This window comes from Chiloscyllium plagiosum, unplaced genomic scaffold (assembly GCF_037043375.1).
Source record: "Chiloscyllium plagiosum isolate Xiang-an unplaced genomic scaffold, Cpla_swu_hap1 HiC_scaffold_4, whole genome shotgun sequence".
Classification (NCBI taxonomy): Eukaryota; Metazoa; Chordata; class Chondrichthyes; order Orectolobiformes; family Hemiscylliidae; genus Chiloscyllium; species Chiloscyllium plagiosum.
Genome location: NW_028270142.1, coordinates 84570610 through 84596594, shown reverse-complemented (window position 1 = coordinate 84596594; position 25985 = coordinate 84570610). Strand labels below are relative to the sequence as shown.

The 25985-nt window shown below is 39.9% G+C and overlaps 1 protein-coding gene across 18 annotated transcripts in view; it reads left to right on the top strand.

Moving 5' to 3' along the window:
- dtna (dystrobrevin, alpha) overlaps positions 1-16001 on the top strand; it is a 198598-nt gene extending 182597 nt beyond the window's left edge. For 9 of the 18 annotated variants that reach the window (XM_087986442.1, XM_087986441.1, XM_087986438.1 and 6 more), the window contains 3 exons: positions 40-211; positions 1005-1137; positions 13801-16001. In XM_087986442.1, coding sequence (XP_087842568.1) covers positions 40-211; positions 1005-1137; positions 13801-13947 — 452 coding nt within the window. In that variant the 3' untranslated portion in view covers positions 13948-16001. Of the gene's footprint in view, positions 1-39; positions 212-1004; positions 1138-3888; positions 3928-13800 lie in introns of all 18 variants that reach the window. The other 9 variants (XM_087986446.1, XM_087986445.1, XM_087986443.1 and 6 more) reach the window with 3 other exon arrangements.
- Positions 16002-25985: the final 9984 nt, after the last annotated feature.

Below are 25985 nucleotides of genomic sequence, written 5' to 3'. Positions count from 1 at the left end.
TCTGTGTCATTGCTCATGATAGTTCTGCTTTAACTTCAGCAGAGGCTGGGAGTGAGACAGAAAGCAATGTGGACTCAGATTTTGGTCGTGCTCATTTAGATGACATAGTGCTTTCACCAACTTCTGAGAAGGCCTTTCTAGCTCAAATTAATGCAAGAAACCCCAGCTATGTGCACAGTGCTGCTGCAACAGGAACAATTCAAAGTGATATGTAAGTATGAGTAATTATTATCTTTATCATTATGAATTGAATACAGATTTGAATTGTTAGGCACATAGACATTTGTAACAAAGTTCTACTTTATTCCTTGTTCTGAAAATTATTTTAGCTATAGTTCTCTCTTCACTGCAGATATACCCTTCACTTCCACCCACTCTCCCCTTACCACGCACCTGCTGACAAGGGATAATACCTCTGCACAACAATTTCATAATAGAATCATACAGTATAGAAGATGCCCTTTGGCCTATCAAGTCTGCACTGATAAAAAAAAAAGTTCTAAATTTACACTAGTCCCACTTTTCAGCAATTAGCCCATAGCTTTGATTGTTATAACATTTCAAGTGCTCGTCCATATACTTTTTAAAGGTTGTGAGGTTTCTTGCCTCTACTGCCCTCCCAGATGGTGCATTCCTGATTCTCACCATCCTCTGCATGAAAAATCTTTTCCACAAATCCCCTCTAGGCCTTTCACTTTAAAAGTCCTTATTATTGACCCTTCAACAAAATGGAATTGCTGCTTCCTATCCACGTTGACCATGCCCCTCATAATCTTACATCGCTCAATCTGGCCCTCAGATTTCTTTGCTCAGAAAAATGGGAGCACTACAGCTACGAAGGGTTAACTATCATTTGCTAAGCCGTGATTGTAAGAGCATGTATTTGACTGAAAAGATTCTGGATTTCCTTCCAAAATTCTGTATCAAATTTGTGAATACAAATGTAAATAGAGCGAAAAGAAATGAAGCAAAGCTGCTGCTTTTAAAATTCTATTTCTTTTAAGTGTTGCAGAAGATGGTGAATCATACATTAGAACTGATGTTGAAAGTTATGAAAATGAATCTGTCCATCAACTTGAACGGGAGTTGAAGCTGGAAGAATATCTGAAGCAGAAATTGCAAGATGAGAACTATCAGGTGAGACAGGACAGTATGTATAGATGTACTAAATCTACTAGATGCAACATTTTGTCGCAACCACTTTGCAAGAAAATAAACTGATATTCATGACTTTGCTTAATTAGAATAATAAGACCATAAGACATAGGAGCGGAAGTAAGGCCATTCGGCCCATCGAGTCCACTCCGCCATTCAATCATGGGCATTTCAACTCCACTTACCCGCATTCTCCCCGTAGCCCTTAATTCCTTGTGACATCACGAATTTATCAATTTCTGCCTTGAAGACATTTAGCGTCCCAGCCTCCACTGCACTCTGTGGCAATGAATTCCACAGGCCCACCACTCTCTGGCTGAAGAAATGTCTCTGCATTTCTGTTCTGAATTTACCCCTCTAATTCTAAGGCTGTGTCCACGGATCCTAGTCTCCTCGCCTAACGGAAACAATTGCCTAGCGTCCACCCTTTCCAAGCCATGTATTATCTTGTAAGTTTCTATTAGATCTCCCCTTAATCTTCTAAACTTCAATGAATACAATCCCAGGATCCTCAGCAGTTTCTCGTATGTTAGACCTACCATTCCAGGGATCATCCGTGTGAATCTCCGCTGGACACCCTCCAGTGCCAGTATGTCCTTCCTGAAGTGTGGGGCCCAAAACTGAACACAGTACTCCAAATGGGGCCTAACCAGAGCGTTATAAAGTCTCAGTAGCACAACAGTGCTTTTATATTCCAACCCCTTGAGATAATTGACAAATTAAGATGTGGTTAAGATGATTAAGATGTGGTTATTAAACTTGCGCATCGGCGGGTCAGTGTGGACTTGTTGGGCCGAAGGGCCTGTTTCCACACTGTAATGTAATGTAATCTAATATAATCTAATCTAATCTAATCTAAATGTAATCTAATCTTAACTTCTGTGAGAAAGATTCTATCCAGAGTGCATCTGTAGATTAGTTGCATGTGACCTGGTCTGTAGATGTCACCTTCTTTAAGGGAGTTCAGAGCTTTGACCACAAGTATGCATTTTCAATGAAATGTTTCTCTGGTTCTTTTGCATTTTAGGGTGTTGAAGGTTCTGTTGATTCTTTGCTTCATTATTCATTGGTCTTAGCTGGAGGAATCTGTTGCAGTTCATTATCTGCAAAACTCCATTTACAATTTGGAACTAATTAATCAAAATATATTCACAAATAGTAAAAATTTTTTAGTAAAGGAAGTCAAAACCGTCTGCAACAAATATGCGCATCTGTTGAATTGTGTATATATTCCAGTCACTCAGAGTGAAGTTGCCAATTTATAAATTCAGAATATCAAGAATTGCAAAGAATCTTATTTGGGAATCTTGCCAGTGAGAAAAAAATATAGCCTTTAGTAATAAAACAATGGTCCTGAATTTCCTCAGACATTCGTTTGCAGTGACAAACATTATGTTGCTGGAAGTGCAGTGGGATTTGCAATATATTTTTGTTGAAGTAGCACAGTAGCAGAAAATATGATTAACTTTAAGGCATATGTTTACCTAAACCTGAAAGACTTGGCATTTTGTAGTTTATTATTGTCTCTACAATGTTGATGTCTGGGATGTTAAATGCATGGTAAGTGTAATGCCTTTCTGTTAGGGGCATTGAACCTTAATTTGTATGGGAGACCTTTCCAAATTTGGAGTCAATCTGACAAAATAGGTTTTGCCTGAAACCAGAAATTGCTGATACTAGTGTTTCTTCTATAATAGTGTTTCAATGTGCCTAAAATAATCTTTGGTAGCAATAGTGCTGACAGTGACCAGTACTGTGCTACAATATTCATATGGCGCCTAATAACATTGCACAATTATCCAATGTGAAAGTGAAATTCCATCTTCTACCATTAAAACCCCAATTCTCATACAAAAAGGGAGGACCCCTTTTCATCTTCTGTGCAGCATTCCAACTAGAGGCTTCAACTGAGTTCTTGCCAGTAAAGGTTCACTGTTTTGTTTTATCTATGTCCAGGTCATTGTGGATCATTTTGACTTTCATTGCCAGGATAATAAGCTGATGGAATTGATCATACAAATATTCTCCTTTAGAATTTTTATTTTTTTAATTCAATTCCAGTTTATTCCAGCCAGCAAATCCAATATCTTCTCCAAACATTTTATTGCTGGAAAGTTACTCCCATTGATTCTCTGATATGTGCTGTTACTGTAACAGAGGAAAAAGTGAATGTTAAAGCAGTCTTGTTTACAGATACTTAGAGCTCTAATTAAATGTATTCATGCTCATGAGTCTAGTGTTTAGTATTAGGGTGCTGATTTCTGTGGAGGTTTAGGTATGGCTATTGACGTCCTCTGATTGCAGATCTGAAGGGGTAAGACCAGTGGAAGCAAGCACTTCTCAAATGCAGATCCTGCATTATCTCAATCAAAGCTTTACCTTTATTGTTAAAATAGATTGAATTCTAATAGTATGCTAAACTCAAAGAAATTCAACTTCCTTTTGCTTTCAAATAATATCCCTGGAGGAGAAGAGGCATAGTAACAACAATCGTGCTTGATATTTTACATTTCCTTTTAACTTGAATCCTGCTTTACCATTTTTGCAATGTATTGAGTTTACTGTTTGAAACTGCACAACACATTCTCTTCCTTTTCACCACATTTCTTAATTTGAAGTTTCAGATTTTATTCACACAGCTCACCTTTAAAAACACCATTATTATTTTGAATGATCACATTACTTACTCTTTGGGCTCTCTCTCTTTCTTCTTACTTTATCTGCTATTTACAGGTCAGTTTGCAGGGGTGAACAGACTCTTCTGTATCCTGTGTAAGTAATTTTTATCTATCATTGTTGCATTGGCTTACACTGTTACTTTCTAATGCAGATTTTCAGGTACATGATTCTTTGAAGTTTGTGTCACAAATAGACAGAGTGGTTAAAAAGGCATTTAGCATGCTTGCCTTCATTGCTCAGTCGATTGAGTATAGGAGTTGGGAAGTCATGTTGCAGATGTACAGCTCATTGGTGAGACCTCTTCTGGAGTACTATGTCCAGTTCTGGTTGCCCTATCATGGAAGGATATTATTAAACTGGAGAAGTTTCTGAAGAAATTTACCAGGATAATGCCGGGAATGGAAGGTTTGAGTTATAAAGAAAGGTTGGGAATTTTTTTTACTGGAATAGGAGATTAAGATGTGATCTCATAGAGGTTTATAAAATCATGAGGATACAGATAGGTTAACGGTAGGTGTCTTTTACCTCAGAGATTTCAAGCTTTGAGGGTATATTTTTAAGGTAGGAGGAGAAAGATTTAAAAAAAGACATGAGGGACAAATTTTTTAAACAGAGAGTGGTTCGCATGTGGAATGAACTTTGAGGAAGTGGTTGAAGTGGACACCGTTACAATATTTAAAAGACACTGAGATAAGTAGAACATCGAACAGAACAGAACAAGAACGGGCCCTTTGGCCAACGATGTTGTGCCGAACATGATGCCAAATGAAACTAATCCCATCTGCCTGCCCCTAGTCGATATTCATTTGAACATCCCACCCCCCAGCCCCCACCAATCCCGTCACCTTAAATGTGTGGCCCCTGTAATTAGATATTTCAACTCTGGGGAAAAAGATTCTGACCATCAACCTTATCTATGCACCTCATAATTTTGTCGACATTTTTCAAGTCTCCCTTCAGCCTCCACCACTCCAGAGACAACAACCCGAGCTTTTCTTGCCTCTCTTATAGTTCATACCCTCCTATTCAGGTAGCATCCTAGTAAACATCTTCTACATCCTCTTCAAAGCCTCCACATCCTTCCTGTAATGTGGCGACCAGAATTAAATGCAATACTCTAAGTGTGGTCGAACCAAAGTCTTATAAAGCTGCAGCATAACATCCTGACTTTTGTACTCAGTTCCCTGACCAATAAAGGCAAGTGTGCCATAAGCCTTCTTTAACACCCTATCAGTTTGCAGGGCCACTTTCAGGGAGCTATGGACGTGAACTCCAAGATCCTTCTGTACGTCAATGCTGCTCAGAGTCCTGCAATCAACTGAAAACTTTTCAATAACATGTGATCTCCCAAAGTGCAGCACCTTGCAGCCGGATTAGACTCCATCTGCCAATTGTCCACCCATATCTGCAACTGACCTGCTGCATCCCTTGACAACCTTCTACCCTATCCACATGGATAGGAAAGGTTTGGAGGAATATGGGCCAGGAGCAGGCAGATGGGAAGAGTTTAGTCTGGGATGTTTCCGTGATGTATGACACTATGACTCTGTACAGTACTTCTAAGGTGGCATCAAATTATAATAAAACTATAATATGAGTGTCTTGCACAGAATAGACTATCTCATCTCAAGTATTTATCTATTTTAATCTTTATTGCTTCTCAGACCCTCCTTGCAGGAGCAGCTTCTCACCCAACTAATTTATTGCCAATTGTTCATTGAGAAAATCTCTTCAAAAGAATGTAAAATGTGGATTGTGCTTTCAATTACTACACATTTTTAACATAGATTTTGAGTACTAAACTGAGGAAAAATTGGAAAAAGATTCTATCACCCCAAATTTTCTTCAAGAAATTGTGTATGGGAATTTTCCTTCTCAAAGTTTTGCTTTAATATTTTACCAGATAATGCCCAAATGCACTTAATGCAGTTGGTATATGAAAAATGTTTCCATTGTAACTTCCTCAATTTCCCACCTCACCTAAATCAAATTATTACTACCACTTCAAAAATGTAACGCAACAGGTTTTTGTTTTGTTACTGGAATTTGGTATTAATATTATGTCATCTGAGATAAATGTGGCATTGGATGAAGTGATCAGAAAAGATAAGTTATTTAAGATCAGAACATGAGAGATAACTAGTGAACCAATCAAACTTGGAGATGATTGGATGGATTGCTATCAGGTGTATTGAAAGAGGTTGAGGAAGAGAAACATTTATTGGGAAAAAAATCATTTCAGATGACTCGTAGTCTGTTAATGTGATTTCTATGTTTAAAAAGTTAAAACAAGTCCAGGGATTATTAGGCTAGTTAATGTGGAAAGACAATGAAATGATTAGATAAAATGAAAAATAAATCTACAAATCAAAAATATGGTCAAGAATAGTCAATAGATTTCAAAAAGGAATGTCATGTCTGACCATCTTTATTGACTTTTTTGAAGTAATAATGGAAAGTCTAGGCAAGGGTGATGTATTTTCATTTTTTTAAAGACATTCAACAAGGTACCACTTTGTAAAGTAATAGTCCTTTGGTCGAATAGAACTTAGGTATTGCTGAAAAAAAATTTCTTTCTAAAGTTTTTCATCTTGTACTCCTGGATAGTTCACGAGAAATACCAAAGGGGAGAAGACATTTATGCTGTAGAAAGGGAGAATGCTGATTGGTTAGCAAATTGAATTTGATTGTTAGATTCATTGCCATGGACAATGTACCCATTAACAGTGATTGAAAGTTAAATAACAAGATGTGTTTATGTCGTAAACTAAGCATTGGCCAAGACTTTTTTTGTGAAATGAATCAAAATATCTGTCACTTGTTCTGTTGAGTTGAAATAGGTCCAGTTTCCTCACATGTTCTGTCTGCAAAGAACATAGCTCTGTGTATTTCTGCATCTAGCTTCCAGTACATGCAAGTGAACTACATTGCTAGCCCAACTGACAATCCAAACCTGGTGTAATTCTTCACACATGTAGAATTATTTAGCAATAAGATTTTGACTGACAGACCTTGGGTAGTTTCTGGAAACATCGCCTTCCAAATTGTGTTCTGAAAGAAAGCCCATGTGAATCTGTGTTTATCATCCAGCTTGGAGAAGAATTTAGTTCCTGTCTGTTTGGAATTCAATTCTTGTTTATTGAGATTTTGTGTTAGCAATGTCCAACCACAGAATCACATCAAATGTTGGACACTGTTGACAGTTTTGCAAATGAGGGCTAGTTGGGAACAGTAAATGTCTTTCTTGCTGTGAACAGCCAAGGAAATCTCAGATTTCTAAATGATTACAAAAAATGGGAAGCCATTGTAGTCAGATGACAATGAGCATTAGGTACAGTTGCTGATGTTGGTGCAGTGGCCATGATGAAGAAAGCTAGCAAACTGTATGGTAAGTGTGGTCTGTTGCATCCACATAAAGCTGTCCTACATTTTGTTGTGATTTTGCAAGAGATGTGGTGCACAGGACATTGGGCTGATCTATAAAAAAAAACAGATTATAGAGACGCAACCAGAGGCTACAATAGGATGCAACCAAACAAAAAGCATGTGCAGCGTTCTGGTAACAACAACAGATAATGTATGACGCACCTGCATAAATGAGGTTAGCGACAGCACTAAACAGCATGAAGATTCACGGTGAAAGAACCTTAAACTATAAGATGAACAAGTTTTCCACATTGAGAATGTGGTACGTTATATGGACCAAATCATTCAGAAGCCCTTTCCATTATTACCATCATGTGCCAAAGAAAATTGTCAAACAACAGTCAACGCAGGATCTATCACAAACATCATACCAGTCAAAATCCTGAAGAATATATATCTAGGTCACCAAAAGTTCTACAACTGCAAATTTAACTGCTTATAATGGAACATCATCCCTTGCACTGGTGTATTGATAATAAAATGCATCTATGGAAATTCTGCAGAGAAACCATAAGCACTTTACCCGGTGGACAGGAAAAATGGACCAGCAATAACAGGATTATTGGTGCATATAGATCTTAACATTGTGACCATTTGTGCGATTACCAAGATATCAGTTACAAATAAGAGATCAAGAATAGTGAGAAGAAACTTTTGTATGTATCGAGTGGTTCAGGTCTGGAACACAGTCCCTGGTAGTGTGACAGAAGTAGGTTCATTTATGCATTCAAGAGGACATTATTTCTATTTAAATAATCATATTGTGTGCAGAGTTACAAGGGAAAAAACAGGAAGATAGCATTCAAATATCATGCTTTTCCAGAGAGTTGGTGCAAAAGTGATGGACTAAATGGCCACTGTAAATTTCTGTGATTCTGTGAATGCTTGCATTGAGTCAAATTAGGACTCGGAACAATTGTAGGGAAGACAGATTCAAAACACAGCGAACTTCAAAGATGATGTGTATTAAACTTCAAACTAGATGTAATTCCATGAATTGACCTTCTCGAAAAATGCAGCATACAAGAGAAGCTTCAGACTGAGCTGAATGATATTGAGCATAATAGCATTACCAATTACATACATTATCTCATATACTGGTGCAGTTCTATTACATGTATGAGAAAGAACCCAACCAAGCAACCTTCTTTCTGTAATAAGATGCCCATGCAAATTTCCACCACAACAAAAATTGAAATCTGAACAGACCAAAACTAAATTCATCTTCAAGCTGGATGGTAAACACAGATTCACATGAGCTTTCCCGGGCTAGAGCTACTTTCAGAACACAATTTGGAAGCTAACGTTGCCAGAAACTACCTTTTGGTCTGTTAGTCATGATCTTTGCTCTCTGCATATGGTCAGAATTACAGGAAAATAATCCTGGGTGGTTGATAATATGGCCGTGATGGACAAAACCAAACAAAGCCACAACTGAAATTTATGCTCACTAATGGCAGCAGCCCATTGGGAAGAACCAACAGGTTGATCCATTTGTGTCCACCAAATAAAGTTTTAAAAAATACTTTTACCAGGGAATTAGGGCTTGGCAATAAATATCTTTTCAGCAAAACCCATATTCTATGATTAAATTTTTTAAAATGTCTTCAAATGGAATAATGCCAGGTGAATGTAGGCCAACTCATTTTGTTTTTGGCTGTCAGTATTCAGGTTATGGGATCTTTCCTGATCCACCAAAATCAAAGAAATACAACTCCCCAAGACAAAGAAGATCCGCAGAGATGTCTCAGATCTCTTTCCAGCACCATGGAAATGAGACTTTTCCAACAAAATATTATTGTCAAAAGAACTCTCAAGGGAAAAAAAACCACATGAATGGAGAAGGACCATCAAATTTTGTTCAAATTGCTCAGATAAACATTATGAGCAAAACCATGTACCTTATTGTATTATAACACAGGAAGATGAAAATCTTGGAAGTCAATGCATTTCAGAAAGGGCTAGGAGCATGTATCACACAAGATAGCAAACCTGTTGAATTTAGATCCAAAAGTCTATCACAAGCAAATGTTATTATTCTAACACACTGTAAAATTTTTGCTCTTGGAATCATGAGTCCATAAATATTTATAGGTAAGCAATTCACTATGAAAATTATAAATCACTGACAACTAACTACTTGAGACCACAATGACATCTAGTAAAAGAGATAGAAGATATGCTTAATTTTGATCTGATTAATTTTGGTCAGTGCTGATGCAAACATCTTCAGGAAGAAACAGCTAATGATCCATAACTGAAGGCAGTATAGAAAGTTACATTGAAGGATGGTCTTTGTTGTACTTTGTTCAAGGGAATGTGGACATCACAGGTTAGGCCAAAGTTTGTTGCCATCCTTAATTACCTTGGTGGTGATGAGCTGCCTTTTTGAACCTCTTCAGTCTTCAAGTTGTAGAAGTACCCACTTTGCTATTAGGAAGGTAATTGCAGGATATTGACCCAGTGACAATGAAGGGGCAGCAATATACTTTCAAGTTTGGTTGTGTGCCTTGGAGGCAAGTGGTGGTATTCCTTCACCCTTCTAGGTGGTATATTTTGCTGGCTTGGAAGATGCTGCATATGGAGCCTTGGTGAGTTGTAACAATACATTTTGTCAACGGTCTATATGGCTGCTACAGTATGTCAGTGTGAAGGTGGTGGGGGGATAGAGTAGTAATCAAACAGGCTGCTTTATTCTAGATGGTGTCAAGCTCCTTAAGTGCATGCTCCATCACACTCTTGACTTGTCTTTGCAGATGGTGGACAGGAACTGGGTTGTGTCACTCACCACAAAATTCCTAGCCTCTGATTTGCTGTTGCAACCACAGTATGTAGTTCCTGGATGTAGCTGTTTCCACTTGTGGAACACAGTATAACTAGATGCAAAACAAAGATGATCACTAATAAATTTAATTGGAAATTCAGAAGGGATGTGTTTTCGCAGACTGATTAGAATATGGATCATGCTACCATGAGAAATTATTGAGATGGCAGGCTTAGATATATTTAAAGTCGCAAATTGTGGCACTGGAGAAGCGCAGCAGGTCAGGCAGCATCTGTGGAGCAGGAGAGTTGACGTCATGTTCATCAGGAATTTGATGCTTCTTGGATGCTGCCTGACTGCTGTGCTTTTTGACTCTGACTTTCCAGCATCTGCAGTCCTCACTTTCTCATAGATATATTTCAAGTAAAACTAGACAACCCTATTGTAAACAAAGGAGTAGAAAGATAGAAAACAAAGATTTCTGGACAATCTCAGTAGGTCTGGCAGCATCTGTGGAGAGAAAGCAGAATTAATGTCTCAGGTCCAGTGACACTTCTTCTGAATTTATTGTAACCAGGAGCAGGTTGGTATAAATGGTGAAGATGGAGTGGAGGAAGAGGGAGGAGTAAATGATAGTTGGAGATGGAGCGCAGACAGAGAGAGGACAGCAGTTGGGCAGACAAAGGCATGAGTAATGGTCAACCTAGAGGAATCAATAAGTGATAATGGGGATCATAAGTAGCTGATAATAGGTTGGGTGTGGTAGCAGCCTATTTGATAATATGGCCTGGTGTGTGGAGTTCGACTAAGGACTTGGAGAAGTTGCTCAGGCCCTGAAAAAATTGAACATGATAATGCGTCCAAAAGACTGCAGGGTTGCCACATGGAAAATGAGCTGAGCTTCGCTGGAGCATTGCAGTAAACCTGAAACAGAGAAGTTGGCGAAGGAACATGGTGGTGCATTGAAGTGATGGACAACCCAAAGCTTGGTCATTTTTGTGGACAGATCGTAGGTATTCTGCAAGTGGTCACCCATCTGCATTTTGCCTTCCAATGTAGAGGAGGCTGCATTGTGAGCAGCAAATACATTAGACTAGATTGAACGAAGTACATTGCTTCTCTTGGAAGGTATGTCTGGGGCCTTAGATAGTAACAAGGTAGGAAGGAAATGGGCAGGTGTTGCACCCTTTGTAATTACATGGGATGATGCCAGGAGGAATGGACCATGGTATTCCTGATGGAACGGTCCCTGCAGAAGGCTGACAAGGGAGGGTAGGGAAGTATGTGTCTGGTAATGCCATCTGCTGGAGGTGACAGAAATGGCAGCTAATGATCCTTTGGATGTAGATGCGGTGGTAAGTGAGAAACGGGGGACATATTGGTGTTGTGGGAGGAAAGAGAAGGGGTGAGGGCCAAAGTGCAGGAGGTGGATTGGACACAGCTGAAAGCCCTGTCAATCACATTGCTGGAGAATCCTCAGTTGAAGTGGAAGGTGGATCCTTTGGAGGCCCCTTGTAGAAGTCAGTACCATTGAAACTGATGAGACTGAGGCAGAGAATGGAGTGGAGTCTTCAGAGGAGAGTGTAGTGCTGGAAAAGCACAGCATCTGAGGAGCAGGAGAGTTGACATTCCGGCATGAGCCATTCATCAGGAATGAGGTTTATGAGTCAAAGGGGTAGAGAGATAAATGGGAGGGGGTGGGACTGGGGTGGAAGGTAGCTGAGAGCGCAATAGGTAAATGATGGTAGGGATGATGGTGATATGTCATATAGAGCAGATAGGTGGAAGGAAGATGGACAGGTAGGACTGTTCAAGAGGGTGGATCTGGGATAAGGTGGGGGGAGGGGAAATGAGGAAACTGGTGAAATCCACATTTATCCCATCTGGTTGGAGGGTCCCAAGGCGGAAGATGAGGCATTCTTCCTCCAGGTGTTGGGTGGTGGGTTTGACGATGGAGGAGGCCCAAGACTTGCATATCTTCAGCGGATTGGGAGGGGGAGTTAAAGTGTTCGGCCACGGGGTGCTGGGGTTGCTTGGCCAAACATTCATCTTCCACCTTGGGACCCTCCAACCACAAAGGATTAATGTGGATTTTACCAGTTCCTCATTTCCCCTCTCCCCAGCTTATCCCAAATCCAACTTTCCAACACGCTACTGCCCTCTTGACCTGTCCTACCTATCCATCTTCCTTCCCACCTATCTGGTCTACCCTCCTCTCTGATCTACCATCATCACTTCCACCTTCATCTACCTATCGCTCTCTCAGCTATCATCCCCACAGCTCCACTCCCCCTCCCATTTATCTCTCTACACCTTTGGGTCACAAGCCTCATGTCTGATGAAGGGGTCAGGCCCGAAACAACAGTTCTCCTGTGCCTCGGATGCTGTCTGACCTGTTGTGCTTTTCCAGCACCACACACTCAACTCTTAAGAGGAAGCAGAGTATGAGGATGAATAGTGCTGGTAACTGTTGGAGTCACTGGGTTTGCAGTGGATATTGGTGGCTAGCCTATCCGAGGAAGGGGAGGAAGCAGTCAGATAGTGAAGATAAGAGCAAGATGAAAAGTGGAAATGAAATTGATAATTTTTTCCAATTCCAGACTAGGGAAAGAAGCAGTTCCCTCTCTAGTAAGTAAATGATGTTATTGATGGCCCATGTAGAACCCCACAAAGAGACAGGCATAACTCGGGCCCATGTGGGCATCCATGGCCACACCTTTGATCTGAAGGAAGTGATAGGAGTTAAAGGAGAAGTTGTTCAAAGTGAGGATGAGCTTGGCCAGGCAGAGTAAGGTGGTAGAGGATGGGGACCCTTCAGGCCTTTTTTTCCAGGATGAAGTGAAGCTCTAAGACCATCCTGATGGGGGTGGATGTACAAAGAGATTACACATCGATGGTAAAGAGGAGGGCCACAAACTGGAAATTCTGAAGCTGGTGTAAAGTATCAGAAGAATCAAGGATATAAGTGGAAAGAGACTGGACAAGGGTGGAAAGAAGGTTGAGTCAAGGTCGGAAAAGATGGGGCAAGAGCAGGCAAAAACAGTGGGTTTGCCCAAACAGTCCTGCTTGTGGACTTTGAGAAGGAGGTAGAGATGGGCTTTGCGAGATTGGGGGATTGTGAGTTGGAGGCAGTGGAGGTGAGATCACCAGATGAAATGGCATTAGTGACTGATGACGACACAATAGTTTAATGGTGGAGTCAAGGTCCAGGGGAGACAGGGCGAGTTGTCCAAGAGCTAGTATTCAACTTCCACAATGTAGAGGTTGGTATGCCAGACAACAACAGCACCACTCCTGTCGGCAGGCTTAATAACAAAAGTAGAAAGATGTGTGATAAGGTCAGTTAAAGAGGAATGGACGCATTGTCTACTTTCTTAAATTAAAAATTGCTAGTTCAATGACATCCAAAAATCAACTAGTTCTCAAAGTATAAAATACATTTTCTAGCTTCAGGAAGGAGTGACCATAGTTTCTCCTGTATGTAAAACTTAAATCATTAGTAAGATTTCTCTTTGGTATCATTAAACAAATAATTGTTCATACTGAAGTCTGCAAATGCCTTGATTTTACTGTATGGTTACTAACTTTTTAAAGTAGCATGTGACTTCTTTGCCCCAAATAATTATTGTTGCTGTTTAGTACTTTTGTCTAAATTAACATTTTTGCAAATTTTAAAAATGTTAATTTTAGAGGCTTTTCACAATTTTAAAATTTGTTTGTTTTTTGACACTGATTTTTGCCCTACATATAATTTAGCCATTTTGTCCAATTATCAGGCTCATTACAGTCAAACTGATGATGAGAGTTATGTGAGAACTGATGATGATGAAAGCTGCATTCGGACAGATGATGAAGATGGTCTAACTTCTGGCTTCACTGAAGAATGGAATGAACATATGAAGCGTCTTATGACAAAAAAATAATTTTATAAGTAGTGTGAGGACTCTAGCACAATTATTTTAAAAGTTTCTAGTTCAATGTGTTAACAGACATTTCTTTTACTAAAAGCTGGGTTTATCAGCATCTTCTTTATATGCCTCAAAACAGAATTCAGGAGAACTCAACAGCAGTTATCACCAAACTGAACATGTTTGATGTTATTTCAAATATGGCAGTATTAATATTAGAAATACTTCTTCACACATAATCAATATTTTCTGTATATGCTCCTAATAATGATACACATTATGTTTGGTTTCTAGATGAACTGTGCAGTTCTTTGACAAAAGTTACATATTTTTCAACTGTGATAAACCTATTTTGGTGAAATGCACTTAAAAATCATATAATAGGGCATGATATGAGTATTTATTCAAAACTGTAACAATCTATAAACTAGTAATTTTCAGCATTTGTTTTAAATGCACAGATCTGTAAAATAAGAGGACTGTGAATTGTGTCAAGGACGCTCATAGCTAATTCTGTTCTTGTACTTTGAACCATAGGTGCCAAAAACAAATACAGTTTAAAAAAAGGAACTTGATTTATTTAATTCCTTTTGTGTGAGTAATATAATGGTTTAAGCAATATTTTAAAAATGCATGAACATTGCTAACTTTAAAAAAGTAAACTTTTTCTGGATTATTTTGCTTATATAATTTTAAGGCCTTCAACTTGGGCATACTTATATAAATATGTATACACATTACTTGATGTGCATTGGACATTTTATGTTTCAAATGTGTACTACCTTAGTTGCCTATCTGTGTAGTGTGTACTTTGTGAGGAAAGAATAGTTTATCAAATAACCTATGGAACAGAATTGCATATGTTGAAAGACAGCAATGGGTGAGAATTCAATGTTTTGGAGGGTTTGTGGCATCTACTTGATTAATTCGCAATTGAATCAGATAGATAGTTGAAGATACTATTCTCCAAGTATGATTTAACTTAAAGTCATCAGTATAAAAACAGCTGCTTCAACTCCATATATGAGTTCTCACAGAAACTATTCTACATAAAGCTGAATTCATTTTATCTGTAGTAATTACTCCTGAATTTACAAATAATTCTTTCACAGATATTTTCTGTAAATGATGTCATATGTAAGCCAATCATAACTTTTTATTTACAGTATTGTTAAACAAAAGTTGATAATGACATAACAGGAACACACAATAATATGTAAAGTTACACAACAGTTGTATTATTGATAATCGAAGAATTGCAAAAAAGCTCCACAAACAATTATCTACCCTAAAAGAGTGTAGATATCTTGACAGTAAAATAACAGGAGAAATGGTGTGATTTAATTGATATTGTCAGATTAAAAAGCAGCAGGGAATATGTTAATTACTAATTGACATGTACTTTACCGAAAGGGAATGGATGTTCGATAGAGATAAAAGAAAGATGTGAATTCTGGAAGATTCTGGATACAGTTAAGAGTTGAGAGAGGCTTGGCATGTTTCAAAGTTAACCTGCACAGACTGTGGCCTTCACTGTGAACCAATCTGTACTCTGTTAGTGCATGAAGTAATAAATCGTCTAGTTTTGTTTCATAGTTCTTATACCTTTTATTTATTTTGACTGACTTTTCCCAGCTGCATATGGTAATTAATGTAGACACATACTGTATATAAAGTTTTTGTGCTGAATTTTAAATGGATAAATTCAGCAAAATGGCAGTGAATAACCATCATTTTCTTACTCTGTCCAAAATAATGAACATTTAATTTTCACCAAAAATGTATGACTACATCATGTATAAATTAACTACAACTAATATACTTAATGTGTCCAAAACTCCAAAAGAAGGTCAGCAACTTTGGAAGCACTAAAAGTTCAATGTAATACACTGTTGATGTAATAAAACTACTGATCTATGTTTTGTATTGTTAAGTATTGTATACATATGTACAATGTGTTGGAACAAGCTGGGGACTTGCCATGTTTTAAGATTGTTTAAGTATTTAACTGTGTGTCTGTATTTTGGAATGGAATATTTCTTCATTAAAGAGAGAATTTTTTAAAAGGCTGGCAGGTAAGGTTAATCCTACATTTCTTCCTGTGGAACTTGTGTCGTCACTCATTTGGTAATATCATTAATTATATGATTGTATTTGTGGCTAATGGACAAACTTGGAGATTTTACATCTCCAATTTTTAAACTTTCCAAACTAAAACTACAAAATAATATCATTAAAGAATATATTATTCATTTCCTTTCCAATGTCTTTAACAATCCTGCCCTTTCTTTTCGTAAACTTAAATGGTCTTCTGTGCCTGACATATATATTTATATTCCCTCCTTTTGAACTAGTTTACTGCAATGATTTTGGTGGTTTATTTGCTTCAGGCAAAGTCTATCAGGTTTCTTATTCCAAAGATAATACTGTTTTGGAGGGAAACATTCAATTCCCTTAAATACAAGCTCTGTAGCTACCATTTTTTTTAAAAAGATAGTCAGTAATTTAAATGTCACTGGACCCAAAACATTAACTTTGATTTCTTTTCACAGGTGCTGCCAGACCTGCTGAGCTTTTCCAGCAACTTCCGTTTTTGTTTCTGATTTACAGCATCCGCAATTCTTTCGGTTTTTATTCAGCAACTTCTATTAGTGTCTCCACCACTAGAGGGCTGTCTCTTTGATCCATTCGGTACAACCTGATAATTAAACCAGATACCTGCATGTCATCTCCCTATCCTTTGGTCTGAGTTTAAAGAAAAGTAACATGTAAACATTTCTCATGTCTAAATCCACTACATAAAAAGAATTTGAAATCAATAATCCCAAAACATTTTGATGTTTGTGAATGACGTGTTTGTTCACAAAATAACAGGCTTGCTTAGGGTCATAGAGATGTACAACACAGAAACAGACCCTTCAGTCCAATTTGTCCATGCTGACCAGATATCCTAAGTTAATCTAGTCCCATTTTCCAGCATTTGGCCCACATCCCTCTAAACCCTTCCTATTTATATATCCATCCAGATACCTCTTAAATGTTGTAATTGTACTAGCCTCCACTACTTTCTCTGGCAGTTCATTCCATATATACATCACCTTCTGTATGAAAACGTTGCCCTTTAGGTCCTTTTAAAATCTTTCTGCTCTCACCTTAAATCTATACCGTCTATAGTATAGTATAATACTTTGACTATTCACCCTATTGATACCCCTCATGATTTTTTAAACTTCTATATTGTTTTGTTTACAATTTTAACAAATGTATCCTACTTCTCTCCTGAAGAATCTCAAAGCATAAAGTTGAGGATTCTAGCCACATCTGTGGAGTATTACAACAAATGGCGCAACTGAGTTGAAAGATTTTGAGATTCACTTTAACTTTAATTTTAAGATCTAAGTCAATTACAATTATCGATAAGGTTTACTGGTCCTCATTAGTTACACAACCTATTCTAGATAAAAGTATAATTTTACAAGCTTTTTTGGAATTTATTAAGTTTATCATGAGTACAAAATAAATTATACTTAATAAAAGCAATCTATTTTTCAGCTGATCTAGTTTGGGACACTAGTTGACGTGGCACTGGTTTCCTGTTCTGCTCTGTTCCACTGTCTTTAGTCTTCCTTGTGCACTGAATAACTCAGAAGCACCAATTATTAACCCTTGCTAGACACTATTCCCCAAGTAAGATCAGAAATAGCCATGACTCTGGCTTGTCAACACATGAAGGAAGTGAAGACTGCAGATGCTCGAAAGTCAGAGTCGAAAATTCAGAGTGGAAAAGCGCAGCAGATTAGGCAGCATTGGAAGAGCAGGAGAGTTGATGGAGGGCTTCTGCCTGAAATGTCGCCTCTCCTGCTGTTTGAATGCTGCCTGACCTGCTGTGCTTTTCCAGCACCCTTGTCAACACATGGATAGCAACATTGGCTTGTGACTTTGTGCTGAATTCTTAATTAATTTCTTGAAAAGTCATGGTCGTCTTATTTGATTCACTCCCTATTGTCTCCTAATTCAGTCTTTGACACGTCAGTCACATTTTAAGATTCTCTCTTTTGGAACAGCTTGTCTCCCTAAGCTCACCAACTCCATCGACCTTTCCCAGGATAAGGTTACACCAGTGCCTTTGCATCAGTGTTCGTGGTGGAAGACACCAGTAGCATACCAGACCATCAGAGGCAAAGGTGAGTGTAGTGGCCATCACAAAGGAAAAGGTGCTGTGGAAGCTGAAAGGTCTAACGCTGGATAAATCACCCAGAGCAGCTGGGCCATACTCCAAGGTTCTGAGTTGATAGTTGAGATTATGGAGGAATTGGCGATGATCTCTCATGAATCACTGGTGTCAGGGAGGGTCTCAGAGGACTGGAAAATAGCTCATGTAATTTTTAAGAAGGGAGGGAGGCAGAAGATGTGAAATTATAGGCCAGTTAATCTGACCTCAATCATTGGTGAGATTTTAGAGTCCATTGTTAATTATGAGATTGCAGAGTACTTGGAAGGTGAAATAGGGATGAATGAACACAGCTTCGCCATGCCTTTTAAATCTGTTAGATTTCTTTGAGGAAGTAATATCAAATTAGACAATTGAAAGCCACTAGACATGATCTATTTGGATTTCTAGAAGGCCTTTTACAAATTGCTGCACAGGAGGCTTCTAAATAAGACAAGAGGCCCCATGTAGAGCAGTTGATCTTCCATAATTACACCAGCACCACTCCCCACCTCTTCCTCCGCTACATTGATGACTGCATTGGCGCCACTTCGTGCTCCCGCGAGGAGGTTGAGCAATTCAACTTCACCAACACATTCCACCCTGACCTTAAATTTACCTGGACCATCTCTGACACCTCCCTCCCCTTCCTGGACCTCTCCATCTCCATTAATGATGACCGACTTGACACTGACATTTTTTACAAACCCACTGACTCCCACAGCTACCTGGATTACACCTCTTCCCACCCTACCTCTTGCAAAAATGCCATCCCGTATTCCCAATTCCTCTGCCTCCACCGTATCTGCTCCCAGGAGGACCAGTTCCACCACAGAACACACCAGATGGCCTCCTTCTTTAGAGACCGCAATTTCCCTTCCCACTTGGTTAAAGATGCCCTCCAACGCATCTCGTCCACATCCCACACCTCCGCCCTCAGACGCCACCCCTCCAACCGTAACAGGACAGAACGCCCCTGGTGCTCACCTTCCACCCTACCTGGTCAGGTCCACGCCCCCCTATAAACCACCTTCCCGTCCTGGCACCTTCCCCTGCCACCGCAGGAACTGTAAAACCTGCGCCCACACCTCCTCCCTCACCTCTATCCAAGGCCCTAAAGGAGCCTTCCACATCCATCAAAGTTTTACTTGCACATCCACTAATATCATTTATTGTATCCGTTGCTACTGATGCGGTCTCCTCTACATTGGGGAGACTGGGCGCTTCCTAGCAGAGCGCTTTAGGGAACATCTCCAGGACACCCACACCAATCAACCACACCGCCCCGTGGCCCAACATTTCAACTCCCCTCCCACTCTGCTGAGGACATGGAGGTCCTGGGCCTCCTTCACCGCTGCTCCCTCACCACCAGACGCCTGGAGGAAGAACGCCTCATCTTCTGCCTTGGAACACTTCAAACCCAGGGCATCAATGTGGACTTCAACAGATTCCTCATTTCCCCTTCCCCCACCTCACCCTAGTTCCAAACTTCCAGCTCAGCACTGTCCCCATGACTTGTCCGGACTTGTCATACCTGCCTATTTCCTTTTCCACCTATCCACTCCACCCTCTCCTCCCTGACCCATCACCTTTATCTCCTCCCCCACTCACCCATTGTACTCTATGCTACTTTCTCCCCGCCCTCACCCTCCTCTAGCTTATCTCTCCACGCTTCAGGCTCACTGCCTTTATTCCTGATGAAGGGCTTTTGCCCGAAACGTCGATTTCGCTGCTCCTTGGATGCTGCCTGAACTGCTGTGCTCTTCCAGCATCACTAATCCAGAATCTGGTTTCCAGCATCTGCAGTCATTGTTTTTACCATACTGTTAGGGTCAATGGTCAAGGCATGAATAGAGGATTGACTGAATAATGAAAGGTAGAGACTGGGAATAAAGGGATCTTCTTCAGGATGGCAGCCGAGAGGCCTGAGAGTTCTGCAGGAGTCCATGTTAGGACCACAACTATTCATATTATATATTAACTGTCTGGACAAAAGAATGGAGTAAATTGTTGCTAAGTTTCCAGATGGCACTTAGGTAGCTGGTGGGAGGAATGCTGAAGAAGTGGGAGGTTGCAGAAGGACTTGAACAGGCTAGGAGTGTGGTATATGGAATACAGTATGGGAAAGTGTGAGGTCACACACTTCGGTAGGAAGAATAGAGGCATAGACTATTTTCTAAATGAGGTACGGCTTTGGAAATCTGAAGCATAAAGGGCCTTAAGAGAACCCTGAACTACTAAGGTTAACATACAGGTTCAACTGGCAGTTAAGAAGGCAAATGCAGTGTTAGTATTCATTTTGAGAGGGCTAGAATACAAGAGCAGACATGTACTGCTGAGGCTGTATAAGGCTCTGGTCAGACTACATTTGGAAAATTGAGAGCAGTTTTGGGCCCCATATCTATAGAAGGTTGTGTTGACCTTGGAGGAGGTTTACAAGAATGATACCAGGAATGAAGAGCTTGTCACATGAGAAGCAGTTGAGGACTCTGAGTCTGTACTCAATGGAGTCTAGACGGTTGAGTGGAGTCTCATTGAATCTTACAGAATACTGAGAGGCCTGGATAGAGTGGACATGGAGAAGATGCTTCCAATAGTAGGAGAGACTAGGACTTGAAGGCATGCTCTCAGTTGAAGTCCCTTTAGAACTGAGATGAGGAGGAATTTCTTCAATCAGAGAGTGGTGAATCTATGGAACATGTTGCAGAAGGAGGCTGTCATTGGGTGAGTGTATTTAAGACCAGAGTTGGATGGGTCTTTATTCGTAAGGGGATGAAGGGTTACAGGGAGAAGGCAGGAAAGTGGGGTTGAGAAATATATCAGCCGTGGTCAAATGGCAAAGGAGACTTAAGGCACCAATTGACCTAATTCTGCTCCTATATCTTATGATCAATGAACAAATTATGCATCTCCTTGGACTATGTAGTATCACCTCACAGTGATTAACCATCATCCTAAGTATCCAAATTGATGTATTCTCAAAACCTTTCAATATTCTTCAGCTACTAGAACCATGCATGGCTCTACAGTAACCAATTTTGAGCAAATTAACACTCAAAACAGCTTTACAAAACTAATTCATGCAGGCATGTTAATAGTTTAATTTACAAATCTAAACATCTTAAAACAGTCTTTTACTCAAAGGCACAGCTACTATCTCAAAACATTTTTGCAATTTACATTAGCTTGATTGGTCCATAAAAGCAACTATAAAACCAGAAACTCATTACCTTACTTTTGACCTCCTGTCCTCGGCGACAGGAAATGGGCGGCATGGTGGCACAGTGGTTAGCACTGCTGCCTCACAGCGCCAGAGACCTGGGTCAATTCCCGCCTCAGGCGACTGACTGTGTGGAGTTTGCCCGTTCTCCCCGTGTCTGCGTGGGTTTCCTCCGGGTGCTCCGGTTTCCTTCCACAGTCCAAAGATGTGCAGGTCAGGTGAATTGGCCATGCTAAATTGCCCGTAGTGTTAGGTAAGAGGTAAATGTAGGGGTATGGGTGGGTTGTGCTTCGGCGGGTCGGTGTGGACTTGTTGGGCGGAAAGGCCTGTTTCCACACTGTAATGTAATGTAATGATTTAATTATGAAAAGTGTTTTACAACTATCATCAATTAAACTATCATTTATTCATCACTTGCTTAATCGAAGTTATTAATTTTTGAAAAGCAACTCAATCCAACACAATTATGCACATTGTGAAGTGACTTGTTCAAAATACTCCTCTTGTGAAATCTAATATGCAAGAAATTTATTTTCCAAACAGCAATTCATATTATTCATTGAAGCGATATCAAAAATTAGCGTCACAAAATCTCTTGCCAACAAGTGAATCATTAGAAAAACACAAAAGTTAGCAAGATACTGAGATCACATGCTCAACTTAGATACCAAATTAAAATTACACTTAAAATTGAAAGAGCTATCATGACACAACAAATCCAGCAATCTTCAATGTACAATTTATTCAGGCATAATTAAGATACAATGCATTCAATGTCAAAGGCAAAACATTATTCGTGCCACAATTTGCCTATAGTTTCTTGTTTTCCTTATTTATTACACTTAATTTTCTTATTTTAATGACATTCCTATCAATTTTCAATTTCCTGTGTGCATTAAGCTGCTGGACAACATCTTATGGACAGAGGTAATGGAGTTTCAAAAGATCAGGGATATTAATTAGGATTTTTTCCCTTCATCATCTTTAATAATGTTTCAGAGGAAAGTGTTAGAGAAACAAATCACAGATTTGCAGGTGACATGACAATGTATGCTGGTGCAAAGGTTTGATTTTAAAAATAGTTTGTGGGCAAATTTCGATATCATTGAATAAATTTTGTCATTTTATATAAATGATTTGGATATGAACAAAGATGGTATAGTTAGCAAGTTTGCAGATGACACCAAAATTGGAGATGCAGTGGACAACAAAGAAGGTTGCCTCAGAATATAATGGGAACTTGATCAGATGGGTCAGTGGGCTGAGGAGTGGCAAGTGGAGTTTAGATAAATGTGAGGTGCTGCATTTTGGAAAGGCAAATCAGGGCAGGACTTATACACTTAATAGTAAGGTCCTGGGGAGTGTTGCTGAACAAAGTGACTTTGGAGTTCAGGTTCATAGCTCCTTGAAAGTAGAGTTGCAGGTAGATAGGATAGTGAAAGAGCTGTTTGGTGTGCTTTCCATCATTGGTCAGAGCATTGAGTCTAGGAGTTTGGAGCTTATGTTCTAGCTGTACAAGACATTGGTTAGGGCACTGTTGGAATATTATGTGCACTTCTGGTCTCCCTTCTATCAGAAGGATGTTGTTAAACTTGAAAGGGTTCAGAAAAGGTTTACAAGGATGTTGTCAGGGTTAGGGGATTTGAGCTACAGGGAGAGGTTGAATAGGCTGGGGCTATTTTCCCTGGAGCGTCGGAGGCTGAGTACCTTATAGAGGTATATAAAATCATGAGAGGCTTGAATAGGGTAAATAGGCAAGGTCTTTTCCCTGGGGTGGGGGAGTCAAGAATCAGTGGGCATAGGTTTAGGGTGTGAGGGGAAAGATTTAAAAGGGACCTAAGGGGCAATGTCTTCATGCAGAGGGTGATACATATATGGAATGAGCTGTCAGAGGAAATGGTGCAGGCTGGTACAATTCCAACATTTAAAAGACCTCTGGATGGGTATATGAATCGGAAGGGTTTGCAAGGATATAGGCCAAGTGCTGGCCAATGGGATTATATTAGATTGGGATATCTGGTTGGCATGGACGAGTTGGAACGAAGGGTCTGTTTCCATGCTGTATATCTCTATGACTCTAAAGTGTGTATCTGTCAATGGTTATTTTGAAATCTGCAGGTTTCATTTAGGCGAGAAATTATGCACACAGGTGAGAATCAGAGGGAAACAAAGAGGTGTGTATGGAGTCATGCATCTAGAAAGTAAAAGGAAAATGCTACAGATGCTGGAAATTGAAAATAAAAGCAGAGAACCCAGCAGGTCTAGCAGCATCTGTACAGACAGAAACAGATTAAACATTGAGTCTAATATGACTCTTTTTCTGAACTGAAGAATAGTGGAAAATCAAGGGGTTTTATACTGTCGAAGAATGAGAGAGTCAGGAAAATAAGGAAATTTAGGAATGGGTAGCAGTGATTATGAGAAAGATATTGTGCAATAAAACGCAAAGGAGGTGATAATGATTACAGTAAGAAATAAAAGCATAGGTCCAGAATAAGTATTAATGGCAGAACAGCTATGAGTGAAAGCATAAACATATGCTTGGGTTAGTAAGTTTGTCGATGACACGAAGGTTAGTGGAGTTGTGGATAGTGTGGAGAGCTGTTGTAGGTTGCAACTGGTCATTGACAGGATGCAGAACTGGGCTGAAAAGTGGCAGATGGAGTTCAAACTGGAAAAGTGTGAAGTGATTCACTTTGGAAAGTTGATTTTGAATGCAGAATACAGGGTCAAAGGCAGGATTCCTGGCAGTGTGGAGGAATAGAGGGATCTTGGGATCCATGTCCTCAGATTACAACAGGATCTGGACTAGATGGGCCAATGGGCTGAGAAGTGGCAGACGGAGTTTAATTCAGATAAATGTGAGGTGCTGCATTTTGGGAAAGCAAATCTTAGCACTTAATGGTAAGGTCCTAGGGAGTGTTGCTGATCAAAGAGACCTTGGAGTGCAGGTTCATAGATCCTTGAAAGTGGAGTCACAGGTAGATAGGACAGTGAAGAAGGCGTTTGGTATACTTTCCTTTATTGGTCAGAGTATTGAGTACAGGAGTTGGGAGGTCATGTTGCGGCTGTACAGGACATTGGTTAGGCCACTGTTGGAATATTGCGTGCAATTCTGGTCTCCTTCCTATCGGAAAGATGTTGTGAAACTTGAAAGGGTTCAGAAAAGATTTACAAGGATGTTGCCAGGATTGGATGATCTGAGCTACAGGGAAAGGCTGAACAGGCTGGGGCTGTTTTCCCTGGAGCGTCGCAGGCTGAGGACTGACCTTAGAGAGGTTTACAAAATTATGAGGGGCATGGATAGGATAAATAGACAAAGTCTTTTCCCTGGGGTAGGCGAGTCCAGAACTAGAGGGCATAGGTTTAGGGTGAGAGGGGAAAGATATAAAAGAGACCTAAGGGGCAACATTTTCATGCAGAGGGTGGTACGTGTATGGAATGAGCTGCCAGAGGATGTGGTGGAGGCTGGTACAATTGCAACACTTAAGAGGCATTTGGATGGGTATATGAATAGGAAGGGTTTGGAGGGATATGGGCCGGGTGCTGGCAGGTGGGACTAGATTGGGTTGGGATATCTGGTCGGCATGACGGGTTGGACTGAAGGGTCTGTTTCCATGCTGTACATCTCTATGACTCTATGACTGTATGTCCATAGATCGCTCGAAGTTGTTAAGAAGGCATGTGGTGTATTAGCTTACATTAGTTGCAGGATTGCATTTTAGAACCATGAGGTTATGCTGCACCTCTATAGAGCCCTGGTTAGACCATATTGGAATATTGTGTTCAGTCCTGGTTACCTCATTACAAGAAAGGTGTGGAAGCTTTCATGAGGGTGCAGAGGAGACTTATCAGGATGCTGCATGGACTGGAGGGCATGTCTTATGAGGAAAGTTTGAGGGAGCTAGGGCTTTTCTCATTGGAGCGAAAAAGGATGAGAGGTGAATTGATAGACATGTACAAGATGTTGAGAGACATAGAGTGGATAGCCAAAGACTTTTTCCTATGACAGAAATGTCTATCACAAGGGGGCATAATTTTAATGTAATTGGAGGAAGCTTTAGGGGAGATGTCAGAGGTGGATTCTTGACACAGAGAGTTGTGGGTGCATGGACTGCCAACAGTGGGTAGTAGAGTCAAATACATTAGGGGCATTTAAATTACTCTTGGATAGGCATTTGGAAGATAGTACAATAAAGGGTATGTAGGTGAGTCTGATCTTAGAGTAGGATAAAAGGCCGGCACAACAGCAAGGGCTGAAGGGCCTGTACTGGGCTGTATTGTTCTATGTTCTATATGGATAGGAAATTCTGAGATGGAAGTTGAGTATGACACCCATTGTCAAACAGCAATTGGACCGTTTTACTAGTCACCCTTGCACCCCAATAGATGTTGGTATTGCACTGCAGAGTATCCTTATATCTTGTAGTTCTAGGTAAGTCTGCAGTAGAAATATCCAGTGCCATACAGAGACCCTAAAGTCAGAACCAGCTTTTACAACAGATCCTTAAATTTGTATTGAAACCGTCAGTGACAGGGATAGAGATTTGTTTCTTCTAGTTTTGTGTAGAAACAGGAGTAGCTCATTAATCTCAGGTCTGTTCCACCATTCAGTGAGATAAT